At 42.3% G+C, this 27,675-nt stretch overlaps 1 protein-coding gene across 6 annotated transcripts in view; it reads left to right on the top strand.

Annotated features, from left to right (window-relative positions):
- Positions 1-27,675, top strand: part of LOC134539044 (ryanodine receptor) — a 243,278-nt gene that overhangs the window by 122,576 nt on the left and 93,027 nt on the right. For all 6 annotated transcript variants that reach the window (XM_063380736.1, XM_063380732.1, XM_063380733.1 and 3 more), the window contains 15 exons: positions 28-225; positions 1,217-1,354; positions 2,605-2,757; positions 6,441-6,556; positions 7,086-7,249; positions 9,040-9,138; positions 10,320-10,472; positions 13,118-13,241; positions 16,558-16,648; positions 17,290-17,472; positions 19,198-19,375; positions 20,971-21,185; positions 22,508-22,662; positions 25,607-25,731; positions 26,620-26,820. In XM_063380736.1, the coding sequence (XP_063236806.1) occupies positions 28-225; positions 1,217-1,354; positions 2,605-2,757; positions 6,441-6,556; positions 7,086-7,249; positions 9,040-9,138; positions 10,320-10,472; positions 13,118-13,241; positions 16,558-16,648; positions 17,290-17,472; positions 19,198-19,375; positions 20,971-21,185; positions 22,508-22,662; positions 25,607-25,731; positions 26,620-26,820 (2,293 nt within the window). The remainder of the gene's footprint in view (positions 1-27; positions 226-1,216; positions 1,355-2,604; positions 2,758-6,440; positions 6,557-7,085; positions 7,250-9,039; positions 9,139-10,319; positions 10,473-13,117; positions 13,242-16,557; positions 16,649-17,289; positions 17,473-19,197; positions 19,376-20,970; positions 21,186-22,507; positions 22,663-25,606; positions 25,732-26,619; positions 26,821-27,675) is intronic.

Genomic DNA, 27,675 nt, shown 5'->3' with positions numbered 1-27,675 from the left:
GGTATAGCGTGCGATGGTTGCCGGCAGCTTCCACTCGCACACGCTGACCCTGTACGCGGCGCTGTGCTACCAGTCCAACTTCCGGGCCGCGCACGCGCTGTGCCACCACGTGGACCAGAAGCAGCTCCTGTACGCCATCCGCTCGGAGTACATGTCGGGCCCGCTGCGGCAGGGCTTCTACGACCTGCTGATCGCGCTGCACATAGAGTCCCACGCCACCACCATGTGAGTGCCCTCGCCCCGCCCTCACGCCCCGCATCCCTGCCCGGGCGTGCCGCCCTGATCTGTACCAGTGTCTGCAAGTACTGCAAACACCGTGTTCTATCCAGTGTCTGCGAGTACTGCAAATACTGTGTTTCATCGCATGATCGTCGCACGTTTCATGCTAAAATCAAGTTTAAAAAGTAGGGGTGCCATTTTTATGCGGAAAAAAAATTTTTTTTTGTTGGGTGAAGTTATTCGTAAAATATAAAACCCATTCATGGAAAGTACGTTTATTTAAAAAAAGTGGAGTGTACAATTTCATGCCGAACAATTTAAATTAATAATAATGCAACAAAAAAACCTTTCTACAACTGTGAATAGAATAAAAACAAAATGTGAATGCGAGCCTGAAGTAACGCATAACTATTAACGTAGGAAATTTACACATCAGACAACTTCGTATTTCCGTTTATTAAATAAGTAAGTGGTAGTTTCCGAATAAATATTAGATTTGTACTTTAAAATACATCGTTTTATACGGAAAAGATACCTACACAAAGCACTCTGAATCCAATAGCGGAACCAAAAACATCATGCGACGTTCACGCAAAAGTTTTTTCCCCCCCCAAATTTTGACGCCCTAAAATATTGGTGCGATTATTATGCGCTTGCGACGATTATGCGATAAAACATGGTAATCATAACCGGTGAAACGCAGGCCACTTAATCCTACGGCGTACATCGAAAGGCAAAGTGTGTTTTGTGAGTAGTTGAAAACATTTCTCTTCGCCCATAATTAACTTGAAAGTCCTACCTACCACAGAGTTTTACTAGGTCACTTAAAGTTCAATTTTTTTTTAAACGCAAGTTAGTTAGGATTCAAATGTTTCGTCAAAATTCTGAAACTTAAGATTCTTAATTTTTTTTTAATTTTTCTCCCATTTTGTGTATGTGTTAGTGTGTCCTTAAAAGTGTAATTGAGTTGGCATGTTTGCTGTGTTTGTGTGAACAGGGAAGTGTGTAAGAACGAGTTCATCATCCCCATTGGCCAGGAGCTCAAAGAGCTCTACGAGAATCCGGAAATGGGCCACAGCCTGCGCTCGCAGATCACGGAATCCGTCCGACCCCAGATGAAGATGACGGACATTGCGTGAGTAAAGACCGTCGCTTGATTTTAGTGCTCGTAACATCTTATTATTTTTTGGGTTTACCAAATGTTACTCTTTCCGCACACATGGTCTGTGTGATCAATTTTTTTTAAATTGGGTTTCAAACTGAAACAGTGCAATAACTGATCCGGTCGTAACTATGGCTACAATTAATTTTTTTTTGTTCACCGTTAATCTTATAACTGGTCACATAACATTCCTTTTTACGGCGCTTTTGTTAGCTTGACCTATATGTATGAATGTACTATGTAATAAAATCTTTCTATTCAATTTTTACCCACTTTTTAACATCCAAATGTGTTGAAATTTTGCATACATATAAAAAACCTCTGACGATATAATATTTTGATAACTTAAGACCTTAATGTTAAGGGGGAGTGAGGGTCAAAGGGTCAAAAAACCACTAATTTCGAGCTTAGGTAATAATATGCTTTTTGTGTATCCATGAGGTCGGGGCATGGGAATTTACTCCAGGGTCGACTACCCCTAGGCTTGGCCAGAGTAGAGGGAGGTAAAGACCCAAAATTTCAAAAATTTTATAAATCAATGCTTTTTCGATTTGGTGTGTTTCCAATCCAAAAGGTTGAGTTATGGTGGAAAATATGCCCGGGGTGGGGTGGGTTGGTTGGCCAGGCGTAAGGCCTTTAAATTTCCAAAATTTTATAAACATATTCTTTTTGATTTAGAGTGTTTCCGAGGAAGGTTATGGTGGAAAATGTGCCCAGGGTTTGACTTTCTCCTGCTACGGAGGCATCCTCTCCTATCTCCTAGTTCACCCCTCCAGGTGACCTCAGCATTCTTTGCTTTCTGATCGATTGCCTTAAAAATAAATTTTTTTTTAATATTCACATGCTGTTTGAAAAAAGGCTAGCTAAATAACTCTACTGATGAAAGTTACATCAGAGAAGCTGTTGTAAATATTGTTTAATTTACTAATATAAATTTTTTTTTTTTTTTTTAAATTTCAATGTGTTTAATTGTGGTTTTCACTCCGTAGAGTATGTTTCATAAACTCGTAATCCATGTACTATAGTCGGAATGACATTGAATAAGTTTGAGTAAGTTTGCAGAATGTAAGCCTTCTTGTACACTTGGTGTGCACGGACAGCGAGGATGAGAGACCATGACTGGGCGGCCCTGATGCGCTGGCGTGGAGAGAGAGAGAGAGAGAGAGAGAGAGAGAGAGAGAGAGAGAGAGAGAGAGGCAGCGGTGGGGCGTGCGTGTGCACAGGGAGGTGGTCGACAACATCAGGAACCTGTACAGCCCTCACTTCCCCATGGACGTCGTGAAGAACTACATCATGACGGCGCTCGACGAGGCCGTGCAGATCAACCAGGTGCACAACCGCGACCCCATCGGCGGCAGCAACGAGAACCTCTTCCTGTGAGTTGAACCGCTGGATCCCTGTGCTGAGTTGAACCGCTGGCTCCCCTGTGTGTTGAACCGCTGGCTCCCTGTGAGTTGAACCGCTGGCTCCCTGTGAGTTGAACCGCTGGCTCCCTGTGAGTTGAACCGCTGGCTCCCTGTGGGTTGAACTGCTGGCTCCCTGTGAGTTGAACCGCTGGCTCTCTGTGAGTTGAACAGCTGGCTCTCTGTGAGTTGAACCGCTGGCTCCCTGTGAGTTGAACAGCTGGCTCTCTGTGAGTTGAACCGCTGGCTCCCTGTGAGTTGAACCGCTGGCTTCCTGTGAGTTGAACCGCTGGCTTCCTTTGAGTTGAACTGCTGGCTTCCCGTGAGTTGAACTGCTGGCTCCCTGTGAGTTGAACCGCTGGCTTCCTTTGAGTTGAACTGCTGGCTTCCCGTGAGTTGAACTGCTGGCTCCCTGTGAGTTGAACCGCTGGCTCCTTGTGAGTTGAACCGCTGGCTCCTTGTGAGTTGAACCGCTGGCTTCCTGTGAGTTGAACCGCTGGCTTCCTGTGTGTTGAACCGCTGGCTCCCTGTGTGTTGAACCGCTGGCTTCCTGTGTGTTGAACCGCTGGCTTCCTGTGAGTTGAACCGCTGGATTCCTGTGAGTTGAACCGCTGGCTTCCTGTGAGTTGAACCGCTGGCTCCCTGTGTGTTGAACCGCTGGCTTCCTTTGAGTTGAACTGCTGGCTTCCCGTGAGTTGAACTGCTGGCTCCCTGTGAGTTGAACAGCTGGCTCTCTGTGAGTTGAACCGCTGGCTCCCTGTGAGTTGAACAGCTGGCTCTCTGTGAGTTGAACCGCTGGCTCCCTGTGAGTTGAACCGCTGGCTCCTTGTGAGTTGAACCGCTGGCTCCCTGTGAGTTGAACCGCTGGCTTCCTGTGAGTTGAACCGCTGGCTTCCTTTGAGTTGAACTGCTGGCTTCCCGTGAGTTGAACTGCTGGCTCCCTGTGAGTTGAACCGCTGGCTTCCTTTGAGTTGAACTGCTGGCTTCCCGTGAGTTGAACTGCTGGCTCCCTGTGAGTTGAACCGCTGGCTCATTGTGAGTTGAACCGCTGGCTCCCTGTGAGTTGAACCGCTGGCTCCTTGTGAGTTGAACCGCTGGCTTCCTGTGAGTTGAACCGCTGGCTCCCTGTGAGTTGAACAGTTGGCTTCCTGTGAGTTGAACCGCTGGCTTCCCGTGAGTTGAACCGCTGGCTTCCTTTGAGTTGAACTGCTGGCTTCCCGTGAGTTGAACTGCTGGCTCCCTGTGAGTTGAACCACTGGCTCCTTGTGAGTTGAACCGCTGGCTCCCTGTGCGTTGAACCGCTGGCTCCCTGTGTGTTGAACCGCTGGCTTCCTTTGAGTTGAACAGCTGGCTTCCTGTGAGTTGAACCGCTGGCTTCCCGTGAGTTGAACCGCTGGTTTCCTTTGAGTTGAACTGCTGGCTTCCCGTGAGTTGAACTGCTGGCTCCCTGTGAGTTGAACCCCTGGCTCCTTGTGAGTTAAACCGCTGGCTCCCTGTGCGTTGAACCGCTGGCTTCCCGTGAGTTGAACCGCTGGCTTCCTTTGAGTTGAACTGCTGGCTTCCCGTGAGTTGAACGGCTGGCTCCCTGTGAGTTGAACCACTGGCTCCTTGTGAGTTGAACCGCTGGCTCCCTGTGCGTTGAACCGCTGGCTTCCTGTGAGTTGAACCGCTGGCTTCCTTTGAGTTGAACTGCTGGCTTCCCGTGAGTTGAACTGCTGGCTCCCTGTGAGTTGAACCACTGGCTCCTTGTGAGTTGAACCGCTGGCTCCCTGTGCGTTGAACCGCTGGCTTCCTGTGAGTTGAACCGCTGGTTTTCTGTGAGTTGAACCGCTGGTTTCCTGTGAGTTGAACCGCTGGTTTCCTGTGAGTTGAACCGCTGGCTTCCCGTGAGTTGAACTGCTGGCTCCCCGTGAGTTGAACTGCTGGCTCCCTGTGAGTTGAACCGCTGGCTTCCTGTGAGTTGAACCGCTGACTCCCTGTGAGTTGAACCGCTGGATTCTTGTGAGTTGAACCGCTGTCTCCCTGTGAGTTGAACCGCTGGCTTCCTGTGAGTTGAACCGCTGGCTCCCTGTGAGTTGAACCGCTGGCTCCCTGTGAGTTGAACCGCTGGCTCCCTGTGTGTTGTACCGCTGGCTTCCTTTGAGTTGAACAGCTGGCTTCCTGTGAGTTGAACCGCTGGCTTCCCGTGAGTTGAACCGCTGGCTTCCTTTGAGTTGAACTGCTGGCTTCCCGTGAGTTGAACTGCTGGCTCCCTGTGAGTTTAACCACTGGCTCCTTGTGAGTTAAACCGCTGGCTCCCTGTGCGTTGAACCGCTGGCTTCCCGTGAGTTGAACCGCTGGCTTCCTGTGAGTTGATCCGCTGACTCCCTGTGAGTTGAACCGCTGGATTCTTGTGAGTTGAACCGCTGTCTCCCTGTGAGTTGAACCGCTGGCTTCCTGTGAGTTGAACCGCTGGTTTCCTGTGAGTTGAACCGCTGGCTCCCTGTGAGTTGAACCGCTGGCTCCCTGTGTGTTGAAGCGCTGGCTCCCTGTGAGTTCTACCGCTGGCTCCCTGTGAGTTGAAGCGCTGGCTCCCTGTGAGTTGAACCGTTGGCTCCCTGTGAGTTGAACCGCTGGCTCCCTGTGAGTTGAACAGCTGGCTCCCTGTGAGTTGAACCGCTGGCTCCCTGTGAGTTGAACCGCTGGCTTCCTGTGAGTTGAACCGCTGGCTCCCTGTGAGTTGAACTGCTGGCTCCCTGTGAGTTGAACTGCTGGCTCCCTGTGAGTTGAACAGCTGGCTTCCTGTGAGTTGAACCACTGGCTCCCTGTGAGTTGAAGCGCTGGCTCCCTGTGAGTCGAACCGCTGGCTTCCTGTGAGTTGAACCGCTGGCTCCCTGTGAGTTGAACAGCTGGCTTCCTGTGAGTTGAACCGCTGGCTCCCTGTGAGTTGAAGCGCTGGCTCCCTGTGAGTTCAACCGCTGGCTCCCTGTGAGTTCAACCGCTGGCTCCCTGTGAGTTCAACCGCTGGCTCCCTGTGAGTTCAACCGCTGGCTCCCTGTGAGTTGAAGCGCTGGCTCCCTGTGAGTTGAACCGTTGGCTCCCTGTGAGTTCAACCGCTGGCTCCCTGTGAGTTGAACTGCTGGCTTCCTGTGAGTTAAACTGCTGGCTCCCTGTGAGTTGAACCGCTGGCTCCCTGTGAGTTGAAGCACTGGCTCCCTGTGAGTTGAACCGCTGGCTCCCTGTGAGTCGAACCGCCGGCTCCCTGTGAGTCTAACTGCCGGCTCTTTGTGAGTCGAACTGCTGTCTTCCTGTGGCTAACCGGGCTTCCAGTTGGTGTCTCTGAGCTTACTGTTAGTTACGGGCTATCTTTGAGTGACTGGGCTTTCTTTGAGTTACTTTGGTTTTTCTGTGAGTGGTCAGGCTTTTCATGGGCAATTTGAGATTCTTTTGAGTGACTGGTCATCCTGTGTGTTTCCATGTTTATGTGAATCTGGACTTCCTGTTAGTTACTTTGGGGTTCTTTTGAGTGATTCTGAGATTACGGTGACTTAGCGCTTCCTGTGATTAACTTAACTATTTTGTGATTATGCAATAAAACACAGGACTTTTATTCCCTATATCCTCCCCCCTAACCCTTCTGTCGACACCTCCGATACCACTTGCTGCTTGTCTTGCAGGCCGCTGCTCAAGCTGGTCGATCGCTTGCTGCTGATTGGTCTCCTGAACGACGGTGACGTCGAGAAGCTGCTAATAATGACCGACCCAGAGACCTGGGACCCCACGTTCCAGAAAGGTAGGCGTCTTTAAGGTCGATGTGGTGTGAGACTCTGCTACTACGCTCATGCATGTTTTGCACACTGTTCAAAGTACTGGTTAAGCATTTTGCTGATTTTCAAAAATTGTAGTGGATAAAAAATGCAGAATGGATAAAATTTTGGATGTGTATGGAATGGTATTTTCAATGTTTTGCAATGTTAATCGCTTCACACTTTTGAGTACACTGTTAATGTAATAATTTACAAATTACAAAAGAAATTGCATTGATCAAAACTGGAAATTCTAAGGATGTATTATTACGTTTTTTTTAAGTTCTTTCATTTATGATTTCAGTTCTTGTTGTTTGGCGCAATTTTGTTACTAATCTTGTTATTAAAGTTAATTTTTGGATATTAATGCTCATTTTAGTTGCATTTCGGTGCGATGTAGTGTATTAAATCGCATTTCCCCGTCTAATCTTGCCTCTTTAGAAATTGTTTGTGTAACGTTGCCGGAATGTTAACGCATGTCAGTGAGTCGTTGCTGTGTTCCCGTGACGCCCGCAGACGGCAAGGACGAGCACAAGAAGGGCCTGCTGCAGATGAAGATGGCGGAGGGAGCCAAGCTGCAGATGTGCTACCTGCTGCACCACCTGTGCGACACGCAGCTGAGGCACCGCGTCGAGGCCATCATCGCCTTCAGCCACGACTTCGTGGGAGACCTGCAGTCCGTGAGTTGCCCCCTGCCTGCCTGCCTGCCTCCGTCCGTCCCGGGCCGACTCGACGACCAGAGCGCGTCCCGGGACGCCGTGACGACTCGGCTCCGTCCGTCTCGAAGGCCCCTCCGTAACTCGGAACTTTACACTGTGACATTTTGACGAGCACGTCCCGGAACGCTGTTACGACTCTGCTCCGTCCGTCTTGAAGGCCCCCCGTAACTCGAAACTTTACACTGTGACATTTTGACGAGCACGTCCCGGAACACTGTGACGACTCGGCTCCGTCGTCTTGAAGGCCCTCCATAACTCAAAACTTTACACTGTGACATTTTGACGAGCGCGTCCCGGAACGCTGGGACGACTCGGCTCCGTCCGTCTCAGAGGCCCTCCGTAACTCGAAACTTTACACTGTGACATTTTGACTGAACAGTAGCCACCATCACATGTTTATTATAGAGCAGTGCACTAAATCAAAATGATTTAAAATCAGAGCCTAGCTGGCAATTTTTGGTTTTGTAGCTTTGGATGAAAATCAAAATGTGATTTGATTTATTAGTGAGTTGTTTCTGAAATATGTATGTCAGGAATGTTAAGTGCCGGGATTTGATAATTACATCAATGAGTCTTGAACACGATCTATGCAATGTAAGTATTGCAAAGCATTTTTTCCCCCCCAAAGTACAGCATGTTTGTTTTATTTTCATTTCTTGACTATAGTATGGTTTATGATTGCGCAGAATAACTTTTTAGTAACCATTTATAATAATTTTATTCAGGGTAGGGTTTTTATTAATTTTAAAAAATGCCTACAACATATAACACTCTTTGAATTTAATTTTTTTTAAAATTTAGAATTGTAGTTTATTGGCCTTTCAACTATTCTCGGCTTGAGATCTTATTTATATTTCTCTAAAATATGTGGAAAAGATATTCTAGAATTACTAAATACTGTGGTACAGAGAACAAACAACATTCTGTGCAGTACTGCTGCAAGGTAAATCTTTTTTTAAATTAGTTTTCAATTTATACAGTAGTAACTTTCTTATAAAATATCGAGAAAACGGACACCATTACTTATTTACTTATTTGGTATTGTTATTATTCACCAACATGTTGGTGATGTCAAACTTTACTTTGTTAAATGTAACATTTTTCTATGAATCTGGAAACCATCCACTGGATTCAGATCACTCATTCTTTACTATTAATGAAGAGGTAATTATCATCTAAAGAAACAACTTAATTCATTACTATATTAACACATTCAGTAATTTTACTTCCATAGACATTTTCTGAACATTTACCCACATTTAAGACAGAGTAATAAAGCAGATGTTTAGAAACTACCTACAAGAAGACATACCATAATTGCAGAAGATCTGCTATTTATAAGTTTTTTTCCCCCCCAACCTACACTGAACCAAACAATGGCATCAGTATTATTTTAGTTGGTAATTCACATTGAATCTTTAAATTTCTATGGGATATTTGTATTGACCGTCCTTTACTTAATGAATTATTTTACCCTGGTAACAAAACCACTTTCTGTTACATAATTAATAATCATACTTTTGTATTAAACAAATTCCGTAGCACACTAACTCCTATGTAATTTATAGGGACTGTGAAGACACTTTGTATTAGTGAGAGTTTTGTATTAACAGGGTTTTGTTTTACTGTAACATTATTTTTTTACCTTTACGTCTGTGGGTGCACACAGTGTCGAAAATCATCCCGAAGTGCGGTCAGAACGGCCGTGGAGTGTCCGGAAGCGCAGTTGTAACTCGGTGTTGTGTTCGCAGGACCAGCTGAGGAGGTACGTGGACATCAAGCAGTCGGACCTGCCGTCCGCCCTGGCCGCGAAGAAGACCAAGGAGTTCCGCTGCCCGCCGCGTGAGCAGGTACGCCAGGGGAGCGAACCGTCGTCTCACCCACCTTCCCGTAGTCTCTGTCCTGCGGCGTTCGTTCGGGTCCCTCGGTGGCCGTGGCTGGCTCGTCCGTGTGGCGAGGGACAAGGCCTCGTTCCCGGCACGCTTGGCACGACACGGACCGAGTCGGTACTCGAGCGTTGCTTCGATTCTACTACAATAGTGGAAGTCCCGTCGTCCAGCTCCAGGTTTTTGTGTGTTAGTGAGGGGGGAATGATAAGTGCTACTCCCGCTGGTGCATCTAGGGCGGTATAACCTCTAAGCACAAGAGTCTGAACTGGCTGTAATTAGGGCTGTTCCGATACCAATTCTCGATACTTAATACCACTACCGATACCCCAATACCACCTTCGATACCTGATACTACAATCAACATTTACAATTACTGGTCACAATATACGAACAAATGATTGAAACATATTTTTATTAAAAATATGTTGAAGAACTTTTTATAAACCTTACTTAAGGCAATTTATTTTTTAAAATTGTGCTTCACTTATTTATTAGTTAAGTATACTTCTTAATATTTAAATTTAGTTAAACTGTGCATAAGCGAATAATTTTGAATATTTGCATTTATAAATGTATTAAATAATTCAGTAGTGATAAATATATTAGTAAATCTATGACAAATGAATAACAAATATTTAAAAAATAAATCTCGTGAACATATTTTTTACAATACCTCCAATATCTCTGCCAATACCTTGGTATCAGCCAAAAGCTGAATATTGACCGATATCCGATAACAGTATCGGGAATCGTAGCAGCCCTAGCTGTGATATTTTTTTTCACCGAATTGAAGATAAAGGTACATGCAGGTCACTTAGGTTCGAAACATAATTGGCTGTAGCTTCAGGGATTTCATAGCATGCCATCTATAATATTTCACTTTTTTTTTCCTGTTAGTATTTGTTTTAATTTTGTAGAACTTTATGGTTGTAGTTATAGATGTTTTCCTGTGTTTTTATTTGTGGTTTTTTTGTTGTGTTGGTATGTCTTCATTCTGTGTTGTTTAGTTTGTTTGTAATTTTGTTTTTTTTATGTTCCTTGTTTGTGCCTACGACATCAAGGTTTCCACAACTGTTCATAGGCATGTAATGAATGTTAATAAGTAATGAGTAAATGACCCGCGTGCTGACTGTTGCCGGCAGATGAACGCCATCCTGGGCTTCAAGAACCTGGAGGACGAGGACCGGGAGAACTGCCCGTGCGGGGAGGACCTCTCGGAGCGCCTCGGAGGCTTCCACGAGCTGCTCATGGGGCAGGTGTCGCTGAGCGCTCTGCAGGAGCCGGCCGAGCCCGAGGTAACGGTCCCCCCGCCGACGCTTCTCCGGCCCAGGAGCGCATCCCGAGACATCTCCGCGACGACATGGCTTCAGGGTCTTTTCCTTTGTTGGAGTCGTAATACACTTTGAAATTCCTGTCAACTTTGCAGCCAGAGGCAAAAATATGTAAGATTCCCAGAAGTTTTGAAGACAGTTCCCGAAATTGCATCGCCTCAGGGTCTTGCCCCGTTGGAGTCGTAAAACACTTTGAAGTTTCTGTCAACTTTGCAGCCAGAGGCAAAAATATGTAAGATTCCCAGAAGTTTTGAAGACAGTTCCCGAAATTGCATCGCCTCAGGGTCTTTGCCCCTTTTGGAGTCGTAAAATACTTTGAAATTCCTGTCAACTTTGCAGCCAGAGGCAAAAATATGTAAGATTCCCAGAAGTTTTGAAGACGGTTCCCGAAATTGCATTCGCCTCAGGGTCTTTGCCCCGTTGGAGTCGTAAAACACTTTGAAGTTTCTGTCAACTTTGCAGCCAGAGGCAAAATATCTGTAAGATTCCCAGGATCCTGTTTCAATGTTACAATTTTGCAAGCAAAAGTGGGTCCCTTGATTGAGAGGCTTTTAAGTGCCAGGAAGGCCCCTAGGATTCACGTCAATGTTTGCAGCTATATTCAAGATTTTGTTAAAAAAATTAATGAACTTGTATCTATTAGCGTGTTTTCTTTAAGAATTTTCATTCAAGACATTTAAGACATAGTAGTTGCGAAAGTATTATCTTAAAAAGTAAATTGCCGTTTTTAAGGTCTCAGTAGTAATTTTGAGTGACACCAGATGTGATTATAAAGGTTGACTTAGTTTATTTCTGCTTATCAGAGTAAGCATTCTTCTTTCTACATATCTCCTGCATCATCAATAAAATTGGTTGAATTTAGATTGGCAGAGTACAAACCAGCTTTGAAATAAATGTTTTAAGGAAAATTAGTAAAGTATTAAAACCTTCCTGGACATTGGGGTGAATACGGGGGGGTTTGGAGTTGAGGGTTTCGGATGGCGTGACAACGTGGAAGGGCATGTGGACTGATCTCCGACTCTTACTTAAGGCAGCGACTTGGTCCATGTGGCGGAAGGCTCGGAATCTCCCTGCAAATACACCTGGTTCGAGGAATATGGCGAATCTAAATGGTAACTAAGTGAGCTCTCCAGAGTCCTACACATCTGTCCCGCAGTCGGACACGTGGACACACGAACGAATATCGATACAATCTGGTGAGACGGTTTTTATTAAGCGTGCCTCTATACAAATAAAGCAAAACTAGCATTGAAGCGGTTAAAAGGCCAACGGCACCTAATCGGTATATGCTGAGGAACAGGTCACCTTGTGTCCTGGCCTAAAGTTAGAGAACTTGTCTTAAAAATGGCAAAAGTGCATAAATAAAATAAAATAATTAAATTATCATGTTTTATTACATAATGGTCGCATTGTTATAGTTGGGTGTCAAAATTTGTAGTTAAAAAAAATTCCTGCATAAAAGTTCCATGATTATTTTGGTCCCCGTGTTAGATTCCCAGTGCTTTTTGTGGGTAGGTAACATGACCTCGCCAAAGGTCACAGGACAAAACACAGTGCAACAGCAGTCGGTTTTCAAGTTTCCAATTACAATAAAACTCTTTCGAGATGTACCCGCAACATACGATTTCCTGTGCAGTATGATCAGATATTTCGGTCCCGCCATTTTCTTCGTGAATGGTGTACTCTGTGGTGGAAATTCGCACATGCCTACTTTCTGTGTGCTACTAGTTGCAGTTGTGCCAATTGCAGGTTTTTGCTTCTCATCGCTGCCAGCCACGGTAGTGCCACTTGCATCTACTGGCACTGCCAACTATCGTCAGACAGGTTGTTTTGTCTAGAGACGTACGAGACTGTAAAATCCGGATAAAAACGACACAATTTAATGACGATGCACTCGCAGACAACTCGATTGGCAGCAAGCGTGCACGATAGCACAACTTACCGCCATGATGGCTTCGTTGCCGGAAGCTGCAGGGCTACCCGCCTCGGCAGGCAGCCAACTTGGAAAAATTGGCGCTGCTGGCGAGCAGCACGTGAAGTTCAAAATTCAAATGTTTCCAAACACTATACACTAAATTACACACAATATTTACAAGTCCAAGCACAGGGGTTGGGTTATCGCTAAAGGTGTATGAAAAGAGCATTTAAAAATTTAGTATATAGCATCTATTATGTGATTTTTAGCATTTTAAAGCATTTTCCATTTTGTGATTTTTAGCACTTTGTAGCATTTAAAAAAATTGTTTACTCGCATTTATTTTTGTTGATTTTGTTGTTGTAAATAATTAAAGCATATGTACAACGGCTACTTAATAAAGTTTTTAATGCCTACAGCACTACTTATCTTAGCTTATAACTTATAACTATTAAGTAATGACAGAGTGAATTTTAAAATGGAGTTCGCGGTTTTTTGGGGATTTCAGTTGCATGTTTTGAAATTATTTAATAAATGTTGAAGTTTCGCAAATAATCGCGGTAATTGAAAAATTTTGCATCTATTTAGCATTTATCGCAATTGCGAATTTCATACACCTCTAGTTATCGCACAGCCGCGGGCGTGCAGCGCGGGGCTGGCAGTCTGGGCGAGTGTGGTCTGTCTCGCCCGGCAGGAAGGCGCGGCGGAGGTGGCCAAGCCGGGAGCCCTGAAGCGACTCTACAACTTCATCAACGCCGTCAAGGAGCTGGAGGAGGAGCCCAAGGCCATCGAGGAGCCGCAGAAGAAGACTCCGGAAGGTGAGGGAGTCTCTCCCGAGTCGCCGTCCCGCCTGGGGGCTGTTCTTGCTGACCGCCGCGGAGCAACACTCGCGTCAGCGGGTCGAGGATTTCGTCCGCGAGTTGGTTCCCTGCCTCTCATCATGGCAATTACAGGGGCGCAACAACAGGATGGGGGGACAAGGGTATTTTGCCACCCCCCCCCCTTCCTTCTTCTGAAACCTTGAAGTGGAGGCAAACGGGGGCAAAGAAAGTGCTGCGTAATCAATTTTTGATGATGAAACTGCTTAAATAGCACCATTTTCCACCTTGAAATACAAATTTTCCCGGGGGAGGACCCAATAGGGGAGATCGATGATTCTTTATAAAAAGGTATATTGCCCCCTTTGGAAATTTAGTTGTTGCGCCCCTGCTGGCAAATGTGGTCGCAGCTCCCGAGTTACTTTTGGATTCCATTCCTATAAGATGTTGGGCAACATCACCTTTTATGTCATCCTAGGTGTATTTTAATCCTTTTTTTTAAATTACTTAAAAGCAAAATATTACACATTAAAAGTCATCATTGTGTTCAGAGTACTCTAAGTCTGGTTCTAGTACATTTTGAGTAACGACTGTCATTTCTCATGTGAGATAAAAAGATGGAAAATTATATATAATTTCTTTGCTAATGGTTATAGATGTAACAAAATATCTGAATGTAAATATGATGAATTTTAAAAGAACAGTCACAATATTGTTTGTGCCTCAATGAAGCCAGATTAAAAAAAAAACAACTTGATTATAAAATATAGATTTAGTATTACATTTAGCACTATCAGATTAATTTGCTTTTCCCATTCTGTTACTTCGTGTGATTGTTTTGTTTTTTTACAAGATTTCATATCTTGCTTGAGTAATCTTCATTTGGTTCCTTTGATGAATATGACCAGAACTCAATATTTTGCATCACACCAGTGTGCCGAACACAAACATGCTCAGCAAATAAATTTATCACACTATTAATAGTTACAAAGTTTTTGTGCAGGGGGAAAATCAACCAAATTTTTATTTCAAGAGTATTGGATTATGAATTCTACTATTGTTACAGGATTGATGGAAACTACCAATTATAAGATCGGTTTCAACTCAAAACTTTGTGTTACCTTTTAATTATTGTTACAGACCAGATTTAAGGGGTTTTTTCCCAAACCAATTTTGTGTTTAAAATGGAAAGTTTTGGTTTAATTGGTTTTATTTGTTATGTAATCTATTTATTGAAATAAATATGATTATACTGAACATATGTGAAATTTAAATTTTTAGAGCTGGGCGAACCTCAGTTCTCTGGTTTCGAACTGAACCAAACTGAATCTAACCATAGCAAAAAAATTTTGAACCGAGCCGAACCGAACCTCATACAGAAATAATTGTTTTGAATTAAAATGAACCGACCACCAGCATTTTGGTCTTTAACTGGATGGTGAGAAAGAAAGGTTCTACAGCCATATGTATGTAAAATTAAAACAATATATAGCTTAGCTTTATTAAAACATTGCAAAACATTTTATAAATAAAGTTTATGCAATAAATAATGAAGGAAAGAAAACAGTTTAGAGAAAATCATTTCACATTTAATTTCTTTATATATATATACTTTTAATTCATGAAGAAGTTCCATCTAAATTTCAAAAAGACTACCTTTCTTTTTCAGTGTACACTAACCTTCATTAAAAAAAAATATATTATTATAAAGATGACGAACATTCAGCATAAGGCCACATAAAATATTTTTGTGATAGACATAACCTAACATTTTTAATAAGTAAAACTTTTTATTAGGACATTAAAAAAAAAGTCGAATGTGAATTAAGTTACCTACCTATCTACATTACAAAACCCGCTGACTGCAGTAGCTGTTTTCTGGGAAGAATGCTGCTCGTCAGAAGAAACTTTAGACATTTTTTGGGGTGGTTCTGGGTCATCTGAGTCGTCATTATCTTTTCTCCATTTGGAAAACTTAAACGACGTAAGCCTGCTCATCGCAAATCACCTCAAGAACAATAATATTGTAAACTTAACGTAAGAAGTGTGGTTATAGAAATTTGTGTCGGAAAAAAGAAAACACGAGAAATAATGATGGCTGCCGCGACTACGCTAGTCAACTTAGTACCGTACTGTAAAATTTACTGGACCAGCACTTTTAATAAGCAAGATTAAATTAATATTTTCAGTACCTGACTGTTATAACCAAAAAGACCAAAGAAAATAAATTCATCCCAGTAATTTAAAATACGTAATTTACGTAATCATTTCCTACCGCATTTGTCTTGTGTTAACTTGATCACGTTAGTTTTGCCGAAATACGAGAGTTCTCGTACATGCGCTTTAGTTTAACGTATGGGGTACGTAATCTTTGGTGATTTTACAACATGTCTCGTACACGCACTATAGTTAAAGGTATAATATACAATACCTTTGGCATTTATACGATAGTTTATATTACGTAGTACGAGAAATGCATAAAAAATTCTCTAAAGTAAACAAAAAACAAAGCGCGCCTATATGAAAAAATGCTTTGCGAGTTATTCGACGATTAATAATTTTTTTTTATTTTTATTTTGTCTCCACTTGAAACTGTTGAGGCGACGATTATGCGATAAAAGTCGGAATATTACAAGTAATGGAATTTTGTTGTGCTGTTTTGTGAATGGTCTCAAATGGGGGTTAGAAAAATGTAACTTTTTTTAACGAACGTTCAGTTTTTCGAATATCATTTAAGAGATTTCGAACCGAACTGAACCGAACGTAAGGGTTCGGTTCGGTTCGGTTCAAAATTTTCGAACTTCGCACATCACTATAAATTTTTCATGATACTAATTACACAAAAACAGTGTAGTTTGGACTGATACGTGATGCATTTTTACAATATAATGATTTGCAATGTGCTCGTTGAAAAAATGTACTAATGTCGTAATGTAAAAATTAGTAACTATTGACAGTTACAAGATTAAAAATAAGTTAAAAATTTCCAATTTCTTTTGCATAAAATGTGGTACAAACTTTCATGCCAAATAAATTACTTTGATTGAATTCTTATAAGATTACATATTAGTCATTAGAGTTAAGTTTTGATTGAAAATGAATATTGGATTCACAATTTTAATTGAATATCGGCGCTTTATGGTGTATGAACTTTAATTTCATTGTTATATGGTGAATTTACATGCTTCTCGGCGTCATTTCGGTTTTATCGCAACTCACCATATATTCATTTAAGGTTTTACATCTAAATTTGATTGAAGTAAAATTTTTTCGAGCTGAAGGTTAGTTATTGTGTTTTCTTCCATTTTCCCCACAGAGGTGTTCCGCAAGGTGCTGATCAAGACTATTGTGCGGTGGGCCGAGGAGACTCAGATTGAGACATCGAAACTCGTCAGAGAAATGTTCAGGTGACTTTAACTTCACATAATGATTCATAATTAACACTGGTGTTATGTTACGTTAACCTAGCAGGATGTCATTGTGCTAGAACACTTGACTCGCATTTGGAAGTTCCTGGATTCGAATCGTGCCAAATTTTCTGTTTCCCACGGATTTATTGAAATATTTCCACGCAAAATTATGGTTTCCTTATATTAGGCCATAGCTGAGCCCTTCATCATCTGTTCAGAAAAAAATTATTTTTATCCTGTGCTGTTAGCCTCTCATAACCTTGTTGTCTGAAAATTTTTAAAAATTAAAAAGTAAATTATTTATAACAGCTATCTGTAAAACCTTTGCTACTTGCAATAGAAGTTAAATGCACACAAACACAGCCTTAAAACCACTTGGATGCTGATTCGTCATGTCAAATAATAATCAGGTTAATTTTGCGCATGGGCTTAAGATTTTAGTTCAAACTAATGGAAATTTAGTAAGTCCATGATAATAGTGCAGAGTGCTTTCACCAGGTTTCTGTCAGTTGTGTAGATCCACACTGTTCTGAGAATGGAAGAGCGATAGTAGTAATTGTGAAAGGAGTGTTTCAGTAGTGCCACCGTGGTGTCGTTAAGCCTCGACCCCTGTGACCTTGTGTCTGACGGTGTGACAGCCTGCTGGTGCGGCAGTACGACAGCGTGGGGGAGCTGATCCGCGCGTTGGAGAAGACGTACGTGATCAACAGCAAGACCAAGGGCGACGTGGCGGAGATGTGGGTGGGGCTGAGCCAGATACGGGCGCTGCTGCCCGTGCAGATGTCCCCGGAGGAGGAGGGACTGGTTCGCGAGAGGCTTTGGTGAGTCCTCCTCTCTCCCCTCTCCTCTTAGGGGGAGCAGGGGCTTCCGACCTCACTTTTATCGTATGCCCTATAATTATGGCATGTCATACTATAATTATGGTATACTGCATCCTGGTCCATGAGAGACTCTTGTCCACCATCCTCCCCACCTTTGAGAGGGAGTAGGGGCTTCTGATCCCAATTTTATTGTATGTAATATAATTATGGTACACCATACTGGAATTATGGTACATTGCGTCCTGGTCCATGAGAGACTCTGGTCCACCTCCCTCCCCACCTTTTAGAGGGAGTAGGGGCGTCTGACCCCACTTTTATTGTTTGTAAAATAATTATGGTACACCAAACTGAAATTATGGTACACAGCATCCTGGTCCGAGTCCACCTCACTCCCCACCTTTTAGGGGGAGCAGGGGCTTCTGACCCCACTTTTCTTGTATGTAAAATAATTGTGGTACGCCATACTGAAATTATGGTACACAAAATCCTGGTCCGAGTCCACCTCACTCCCCACCTTTTAGGGAGAGCAGGGGCTTCTGACCCCACTTTTATTGTATGTACAATAATTATGGTATACCATATTGTAATTATGGTACACTGTGGAAATTATTGCTTACTAGCTGAAGAAGTGAGAAATTATTGCACGTTGCATGTATGCAAGGGAGAAATTATGGTTTGCCCTCCAGACCACCCACACCTTCCCATCCTTCACCATCCCCTCCCCTCACCCTGTTTTCGGCCATGTTGTATGACTTCACTCCAATGTTTGCTGCTAGTCAGCAGGCATCTGCCATGACAGATAACATTACTGATGGGTCACTATTGTACATGGGTTTTTATGTTTTTTTAAGTGTTATAAAATAAAATCCAGAGGTGGAATCCTTTGTCACTCTGCTCCGGCCTGAGTATTTAACTGAATGTCCCAACACACCTAAAAGCATCCTTGCTGCCTGAGGAAAATTATGTTCATGCTTATTACAGTCTTTACACAAAGTGCATCCCTCAGTATTTGACTGACTGTCTTAATACACCAACATAATGGTTGGTGATTTGAATTTTTGTTACCGCAAAGAGAGTTTTTTTTTTTTTTTTTTTTTTAACGATTACTGTTCTGCCATTGCTTTAGTTTTGTCTTCTTTTTGGTTCAGCTTAGTTTTGTCTCGAAATGTGATTAATTTCAAGAATGGTGAGGGACAAGATTATGTGATGAATTGTGATAAAACTGAAGCAACACTGAAAAACATGTCATAACATCTTATAGCACCGGATTGCAAGTTAAATGATGGAATTAAGCCGTATTCAATAAAATCATAAAAAAAAAAAAAAAAAAATCTTTAAATTTTTTTAAATTCAAGAACCAGCATTATTTCCGGACAAAATTTGTCCCAAAGTGCATGGATGAAAAAGTTAATTGAATTTGTTTCATTGTGCATCTCTTACAGAACTGCTGATTTATTTTTATTGTTCTGAATGTAGGTATCATCTGTTTTAGACCTATTTGACACAAATTATTTTATCTTGAAAATTCAGCATGTAAATTTTTGGTGAAGTAAGTATTGGAAAACAGTTGTCGTAAAAATAAAAAACAATAACACAGGAATCCTGTATTTTAAAAACTACCTAAATCTTGTCTCCGAGGACGGTGAATCGCTCTCCAGAAGCGTGAGGACGGTGCTTCCATGCCTGGGACGCCGCTCTGAGCGGGTGAACGGGCCGTGCTTGCAGGAAGCTGGTGAACAACCACACGTTCTTCCAGCACCCGGACCTGATTCGCATCCTGCGCATCCACGAGAACGTCATGGCCATAATGATGAACACGCTGGGACGGCGCGCCCAGGCTCAGTCCGACGTTCAGGAGCAGGCCAAGGCGGCGGAGGGCGAGGTGGCCCTGCCCAAGGAGAAGGTGAGACGTCTCTCCGCCGTGCGAGACGGCGGCACACTGTTCGGTAAAATAATACACGTGCTGCTGTGCTTATCGTCGGGATTCGGCGGTTGGATACTGCTCCTGCAAGTGGTCATCTGGCAACAACACTGTCCGTTGGCAGAGCAGTGGACCTTCAAGACGGCGCCGCGGTAAGCTGCTCGGTAACTTTGTCGGTGATCTGGCACAGTTTTTAAGTATATGCACAACAGGCACCGATACCTCGGTACCGGGGTTTCACTGCGAGCGACCAATCACACTTCCGGAACATCGAGTAGAGAGAAACCCCGTATTGGCACTCTCAGCACAGTACAAACCAGAAGGGACTTTGCAATGTCGAGGTTTGAAACAACCAAACTACTACAAAATTTTATAACAATTTTTTATATAAATTTCTAAATCTACACCTGTGGCTTAAAAAAATATATATATTTTTTTCTATTGTATTGCACAAAAAAAAAAGCTATTTAAAATTACCTACAGAAATAATTATTGCCATCATTTCGGAAAAATATAATTTCCTATTTATTTTTTTTCGCCATCCTACAATGATCAAAAATCAATGGAATCAGCATTATTTTATTTTTTTCTTTACAGTATTCTTAGATATTTTGTACTAACCGTCCTTTACTACATGTTATTGTTTATCTTTTGAACAAAAGCAACTTTGTAAAATTAGCAGATTTGAAAACATTAAAAAAAACCGGCTGGTCACATGATTACGCATCTTCAAATACATTTTGTCAAGTTGCAAGTACATTTTAAACTACACAAATAATTTCGCACTGTTGTAAAAATTTAAGAAAATTCCCTACGTGCATTATAAAAATTTTTTATGGTGTGTGTATTTGTTTGCTGTGTCATTTCTGAAATGTCTGCACATAAGTGGGGATGTGTGTTTTTCTTTATAAATTTCGGGGGAAATTTTTTGACTTATGATTGGGATAATACATTTACACGTTGACCATGAAGACAGAACTACTACACGTGCTTAAGGGGCCCGCCTACCTGGGCACACATACGGTGTGCAGAGCTTCAGGAAAAACAACGCAATTTCAAAACTACTCAAGATATCCGAGTGGGGCCTATTTACGAATAGCATTTAAGAGTTCGCTTAGGGCCGAAAAGTACTTTTAATTTCGGATTAAGTTTTTAAACTTTATTTTTAGAAGCGTTAAAATGCCTAAAACGCGTGTTTTCAGAGTAATTTTTAGGCATAAAACAATCAGTACAGATTCTTGAAAGCACTTAAGGGGCTTGCATAACACCTTTATCTTCATTTCTCCGCTATATAATGTTACGGTCACCACTCAAATTTCACAGTTATCCTGTGACGACGAGACGAATGCGTGCCAGTTCAGAGACTTGCGGTTAGAGGCTATACCACGCTGGAAGCACCAGCGAGCGTCGCGCTTATCATCTCGCCTCACTAACACACATACACCCCTGACGAGGCGGGCCCCTTAAAGCCAGGTTCAACATGCTGTCGAGCCTTGGAAGTGTGTTAACAAAGCGGTACCGCAAGCATCGCTACAGTGGCCGCGGGCCTCCGACTGACTGCCTTCCCCCGTGCGCAGGACACGTCGCACGAGATGGTGGTGGCGTGCTGCCGCTTCCTGTGCTACTTCTGCCGCACTTCGCGCCAGAACCAGAAGGCCATGTTTGACCACTTCTCGTTCCTGCTGGAGAACAGCAACATCCTGCTGTCGCGGCCCTCGCTGCGCGGGAGCACGCCGCTGGACGTGGCCTACTCCTCGCTCATGGAGAACACCGAGCTGGCCCTGGCGCTCCGGTAACCACGCCCCTTTCCCTCCGGGAACCTCATGGCTTGTAGTCACGTAGTCATGAAGCATTGGAGCCTCGCAGACTTGTAGCTACGTAACCAAGTAGCCTTGTAATTTTATAACATAATGCTGCTGGAGCAGTTGGACCCAAAGAGAAAATTCCGCCGAAGACAGATGCAGCAATTGAAGCCTTGTAGACTTGTAGCTTTGTAGTCAAGTACTCATGTAGACTGTAGTCTCGTATCTTCGTAGCCTCCTAATCTTGTAGTCAAATAGCGCTAGGCCTAATACTATTTGGAGTCAAATACCTTTGATGTCATTGGTTGTTGGAGTCAAAGCCAGTTTGAGCAAATGACTGTTGGAGGTATTGTATCCTAACGTAAAATTAACGAACGCAACCTACTGAGTTGAATGTTCGTGAAAATGTGTGTCCTTTCCATTAGATGTGCTTCCTTTTTGTTGATTGTGCTTCCGATTGTGGTTCCTTTTTGAGATTGTGCTTCCAAATATGCTTCCTTTTTGTGGTTGTGCTTCCGATTGACCTTTAGCCGCCCTCATTCGTGTTCCAGTTTCTCCCCGAACATTATAATGCATGGAGTCCACGCATGACTGAAGAGAAACTCCTTGTGTATTAGGTATTGATAGATATAACTTATTATTAATTTTTTTACTGAACAAGAGATAATAATAATTGAGAATAGTAAGGATGCGGGTACGATCTGAAATGAAAAGATGCCTTTTTCCGCGCCTTGTAATCTTGCGTAAGTTCACTTTTCACTTTTCACTTTTCACTTTTTGATGCCTCTGTTTTGGTGGTTTATTCTTTTTTTTTTTACTTTGATAATACCTCTTATCTGCTTCTGTCATTTTTTTTTTTTTTTTTAATTTTCAGGCATTATGTTAAATCCCGATATCCAGCTGAATAAAATGAAGAAAAAAAAGACAAAATTTCAATCTAACATAAATTACACTTATAAAGTTAATCTCACGAGTCTACAAGTCCTTTTTGACATTTCAAATCACAGTTTTCACGTACGAAAAATAAATTTACACCTATAAAGCTACCTCTTAAGTCTATAATTTTTTTTTTTACATTTTCAATCACACTATTCATGTAAAAATGAGTGATACTTATAAAATTAACCCAAATAAGTTAATTTAGGTACTTTAAATATGGCAGGAGAACTTGTAATGACCTCAGGAGGTAACACTACCCCCTGATGATGGCGATTGCAACGCCGGTGATGTTTGTACGCGGCTACAGTCCAGAAGCCAGGCAGCTTCGAGAGCGAGATGCTCTGTGACGGTCGGACGGCGGTCGCTGTTGCAGGGAGCACTACCTGGAGAAGATCGCCATCTACCTGTCGCGCTGCGGCCTGCAGTCCAACTCGGAGCTCATGGAGAAGGGCTACCCCGACTTGGGCTGGGACCCCGTCGAGGGGGAGAGGTACCTGGACTTCCTGCGCTTCTGCGTCTGGGTCAACGGTGAGCCACTACCGTTGTCCGTGGTCCGCCCTGCCCTTCCTTGCGCTTGTGTGAAGCAGGCTCTCGATTATCCAGGGCAACGACTGGCAGAGGAGTCCACGAATAACCGAAAAACAAGGTTGAAGCAATTTCAACAAAAAAATATTTGTTTAGTTAGAAAAAAAATTTTATTCCGACTGGCCAGACAAACCGTCGCCTGAGAATTGGATTGTTCTATGTCCCTTGAAGTCGGAACTGAGATATAAGCATTTGAAAGTTCAAATAACTATGAATATCATGACATAGAACAAAATAATATTGGTCTTAAATTAAGAACAAACATTTTTATGTGCGTAGACGTTTGTGGATATAGTACAAATGAATACTAATATTAATTTTGTGTCCATAGCATAAAAAACCTAAAAAGTGGACATAGAACACTCCAATACTCAGGCGGCGAAACACTGTACAAGGTTGTACCTAATAGGTACTAAAGTGTTAGACCTAATTTACAGAAAATGTTGTAGTAGCAGTATTTTTAAGTCTAGCTGGCTGATAATTTTTTTAAATTTTTTGTTGAATGTTAAGTAACTCTCATTTACATTTATTATTAGACATTAGTCTAAAGATACAACTGAAAAGAAATACATCTGCGTTGCGACTGCTGCCTTGAAACTAGCGCAGGCCATTTTTCGCTCGCGTGAGTCACGGAACAGCCGTGCCGTGCCGTGATGACGCCAACCTGAGCGCGGTTCACAAGGGAACGTGGAACAAGCGTGCACTGCTTTCAGGGGTGTGTTTATAATTTGCTCTAGCAGTTTCGAAGTTCATGATACATACTAACAAGTATCAACTATATACAGCAAAACCCCTTATTTGCACTTTTCATGGGGACAAAGTAAAAAAGTGTAAAAAGTGGGAAAGTGTAAATAAAGGGAAAAGTATAAAAAGGAGTACAGTTTACCTTATTTAGAATTTTTTTCCTTTTGTTTAATAGCACATACTACAATGCAGGTACAAACACACTAACAAATTTTACTTTAGTATTTAATCAATTATTAATTTACCACATTTGACAAAAATAAAAAAAGAATAAAAGCCAAAATGTTTTTCTGATTACTTCCTAAAAAATAAATTTGAAATTTTCTTCTGCTTGCTTTTTTGGCTGTTCAAGGAGATTATTTGCCTCTCCAAATTATAAATACAGTTGCAACCGGCAGGGTTTATAACAAATACGGGCTACATACACATTGCTCACAGTAAAAATTTTTTTAAGAAAAGGCCGCAAATTGATGAATATTTACCGTCAATAGCGCGCCAAACGCGGAGAAAGGTCATTGTACTCGGTCAGCTGCTGTAACGACGTGGCGGCGCATGCGCACTCTATGCTCCGCCCAGACTCATGACGCCATCAGCCGCAAACCAATAGATGCGAGCTTAGCGGAAAAAAATATAAGTTCCACCTCCCGTGTACCAATTTTATCCAGTTCTAATACCAGTTTATTGGTATACGCACCAGTTTTCTCGCTGCCGTGACATGTTCAAGTTTACGTTTATCATGTCGTCTTGATACCAATAATTAATTATTTACGATCCCCAGAAATAAATGGTTAGTTTAAAAAATATGGCGTCAACTGTACAATACTTCCCAAATTATAAAAGACGTATAAAACAGTTACCAAGACACCGCTCATTTTATCTTGTGAAGTTTATGTCTCGTACCAGTATTTCGGCTAAGTTGTGACATAAATACAGTATCAGAACTTACAAGCAGCCATGTTTGTACATTCATGAGTTTACGTTTTTCCCTCGTGCATTTTAGATTGTCTCCTGCTATAATTACTCGTACTTTTACATGCCTAGGCTTAAATTATTACATGTTTAGAAATAAAAGCAACTTTTCATGTTATAAAATATGTATATTTTGCTATTTAAAATGTTCATTGCCTACTAGCTCCACGGTATTTTCTGGTTGTTTATGGTTGTTACGTGACGTAAATAGCGGGATTGATTCGATTTTTGAGACGTAATTCGCGGGAAAGTATTGTATTGGACTATATGGGAACCAAACGGGACCTGAAGAATATAGTGCAAATAACGGGAAAACGTAAATAACGGTAACGTAAATAAGGGGTTTCGCTGTATGCACTATGTTTGTCAGCATTTTCTGTCTTGAATCAACGCATATAATGCTCTGTCGCATTAATAGATCACGAAAATATAAATAGTCAAAAATTTTTCTTGTGTCTATGGTTAATGGAATTGAAATAATGGTACGGTTAACCCGCAAACAAGATTACCTGCACCCAGATAGTCAGGAGTCTACTGTAATATAATTAATCATTAAATAATATTAATGATATTAATATCTTCAATTTTTTATTTACAAGTCTAGGCTAACAAGTACACCCTGGTAGTTTGCTGACATTAAATCTCCTTAAAATTATAAGTGATTAGTGAAAACTCAGTCTTGTCCTCAAATCTTTCCCTGGACTCAAATCTTGGTCTCAAGAATCAAAAATAAAATGGCATTAAATCTCCTTAAAATTATAAGTGATTAGTGAAAACTCAGTCTTGTCCTCAATTCTTTCCCTGGATCCAAATAATGTACAAGAAATTAAGATATCAATTATAATATGAAAACAGTGTACCCTTTAAATGTTGGTTTCACGAAAAAGTTCCCCATATCGACATACATTATAATTTTTGATATGTAATTACATACACTGACTATAACCTGAATTGTTTACCGTTAGAGCAAAAACAATTTTGTATTACATAATAATCATATTTTTGCATTAAACAAATTACTGAGCACTTTAACTCCTAATTAATTTCTAGGGACTTCAACCCTTTGTATTAATGAGTTTTTCTTGTTGAACACGGTTTTTTACTTATGAGGTTTCACTGCATACATTCGACACACACTCGGACTGAACACGGTCTGCTCGGTGCTTGCCGGCAGGTGAGAGTGTTGAAGAGAACGCGAACCTGGTCATCCGACTGCTGATTCGCCGGCCCGAGTGCCTGGGACCAGCTCTCAGGGGCGAGGGCGAAGGACTCCTCAGGGCCATCATCGACGCCAATAAGGTGACAGTATTTGCTCTATGTTTTCCTCAGTAAGTCCACCTCTCGAAGCAATGCTTTAGTTCGTTCAGGAATAGAGCACTAATCAAATAGGTTTTTTTTTCCATAAGAGTGCTTAGAGTGTTCATAAGAGCACAAGAGCATAAGAGCATAAGAGCTTCCATAAGAGTGTTAATCAAAATAATTATTTTTCCAGTCAGGTACGTGTGCCTGCTATCATTTTATAATAAATTAAATTTAATATACAGTAAATACCTTAAATATACTTCAAGTTTATTATACAGTAAAAAATATATGTCTTAATACATTTGCAGTACCTTTAAAAAATTTTTTGAATAACATTGTTAGAACAAACAAACAACCTAAAATTGAAATTAAAAATCTATATACCAAGTTTTTTTTACATATGTAATAGATTTTGGAATAGCATTCCTAAATAGGCACTAACAACATTTCTAACAAAGCATTAACTAAACATTTTCTATTATTAGAAAGATTATTTAACCTGTTCACGTAATTCCATACCCTGTTATTTATTAAATGTGTGTCTGCCATGATTTGCCAGTAGCACATTCTAGTAGGTAAGCCAGCCCTGAAAGCTTCTAGCTTTACTCCCCAGAGATGCTGCTGACATGATGCGAGATGGCGTAAATTATGCAACGGCTGAACACATTGGTGTTTTTGGAGATGAATATACGCGATGATGGGAGCGAATGGCCGACTATAGTCTAGTCGGATCACTGGGACCCCTCCACTCACATCACCTGTCCCTGCCACTCAAGATCACTTGCCACCCAGTAAAGTTATTCGGGCTCGATTCCCGGTGGGGTCTGACCGTGGTATTCTCAAGTGACGTTGACGTGAGCCCCGGGCGCTGGAACGCTGCCGCAGATGTCGGAGCGGATAGCGGACCGGCGGAAGGTGATGGGCGAGGCAGAGGGCGGCAACTCCGCCGCCCAGCTGGAGCACCCCCTGCCGGAGAGCGACGAGGACGAGGACTACATCGACACGGGCGCCGCCATCCTCAACTTCTACTGCACCTTGGTCGACCTGCTGGGACGGTGCGCCCCCGACTCCTCCGTCATAGCGCAGGTGAGGCCCCGGGCCGCGGGCTTGATCGACCCTCGGGCTAGTTAGGCTGCAGCCTAGGGCGCGAGGATCCCGGGGGAGGCCGCTGAAATCATGTCTTCGCATGCACTTTTAACCTAGCATCATTGCTTCTACCCTACATATATTTCAACTAGACCGAGACAAAACACTAAAACTAAATGCTCTGTGAACTGATAAAGCTTGTGACTCCCCGATTTTAACAATAAATTTTGAAATTTTAAAAAGTTTGCTTAAACGCGTCCTCATAATTAGCCTAGGGCGGTCAGTACTCTTGATCAGTTGCTGCACAATGCTGACAACATTGTTTAAATGTGAGCTTCTTCAGAGCGTGAGTCCCAAGAATAAGGTTTGGAAAATGCTGGAGAGAGTTCTTAAATATGGACGGCTAGTTACGTACGAAAAATTCATGAAGGAGAGGTGACTTTTTCAACTAATTAATTTGAAAGTCTTTCATGAAATAGTGTAGCAGAGATTATCTAATATTGTTATCCTGGTTGTACATATTTCTGGTCTGATACATAAAATTCGAACTGCTTTTGAAGGGTGTCAGGGGCGTTGTACACATTACCGATCTAACACATCATAATTGACCTACGCAGGTTTGTTAACTGCCCTTGAAGGGTGACGAGGAGGCGTTTTGCATAACTACGTCCGATTGACCTACGCAGGTTTGTTAACTGCCCTTGAAGGGTGACGAGGAGGCATTTTGCATAGCTACGTCCGATTGACCTACGCAGGTTTGTTAACTGCCCTTGAAGGGTGACGAGGAGGCGTTTTGCATAACTACGTCCGATTGACCTACGCAGGTTTGTTAACTGCCCTTGAAGGGTGACGAGG

The sequence above is a fragment of the Bacillus rossius genome, chromosome 14, assembly GCF_032445375.1.
Source record: "Bacillus rossius redtenbacheri isolate Brsri chromosome 14, Brsri_v3, whole genome shotgun sequence".
In the NCBI taxonomy this organism is placed as follows: Eukaryota; Metazoa; Arthropoda; class Insecta; order Phasmatodea; family Bacillidae; genus Bacillus; species Bacillus rossius.
This window is presented reverse-complemented; position numbering and strand designations above follow the sequence as displayed.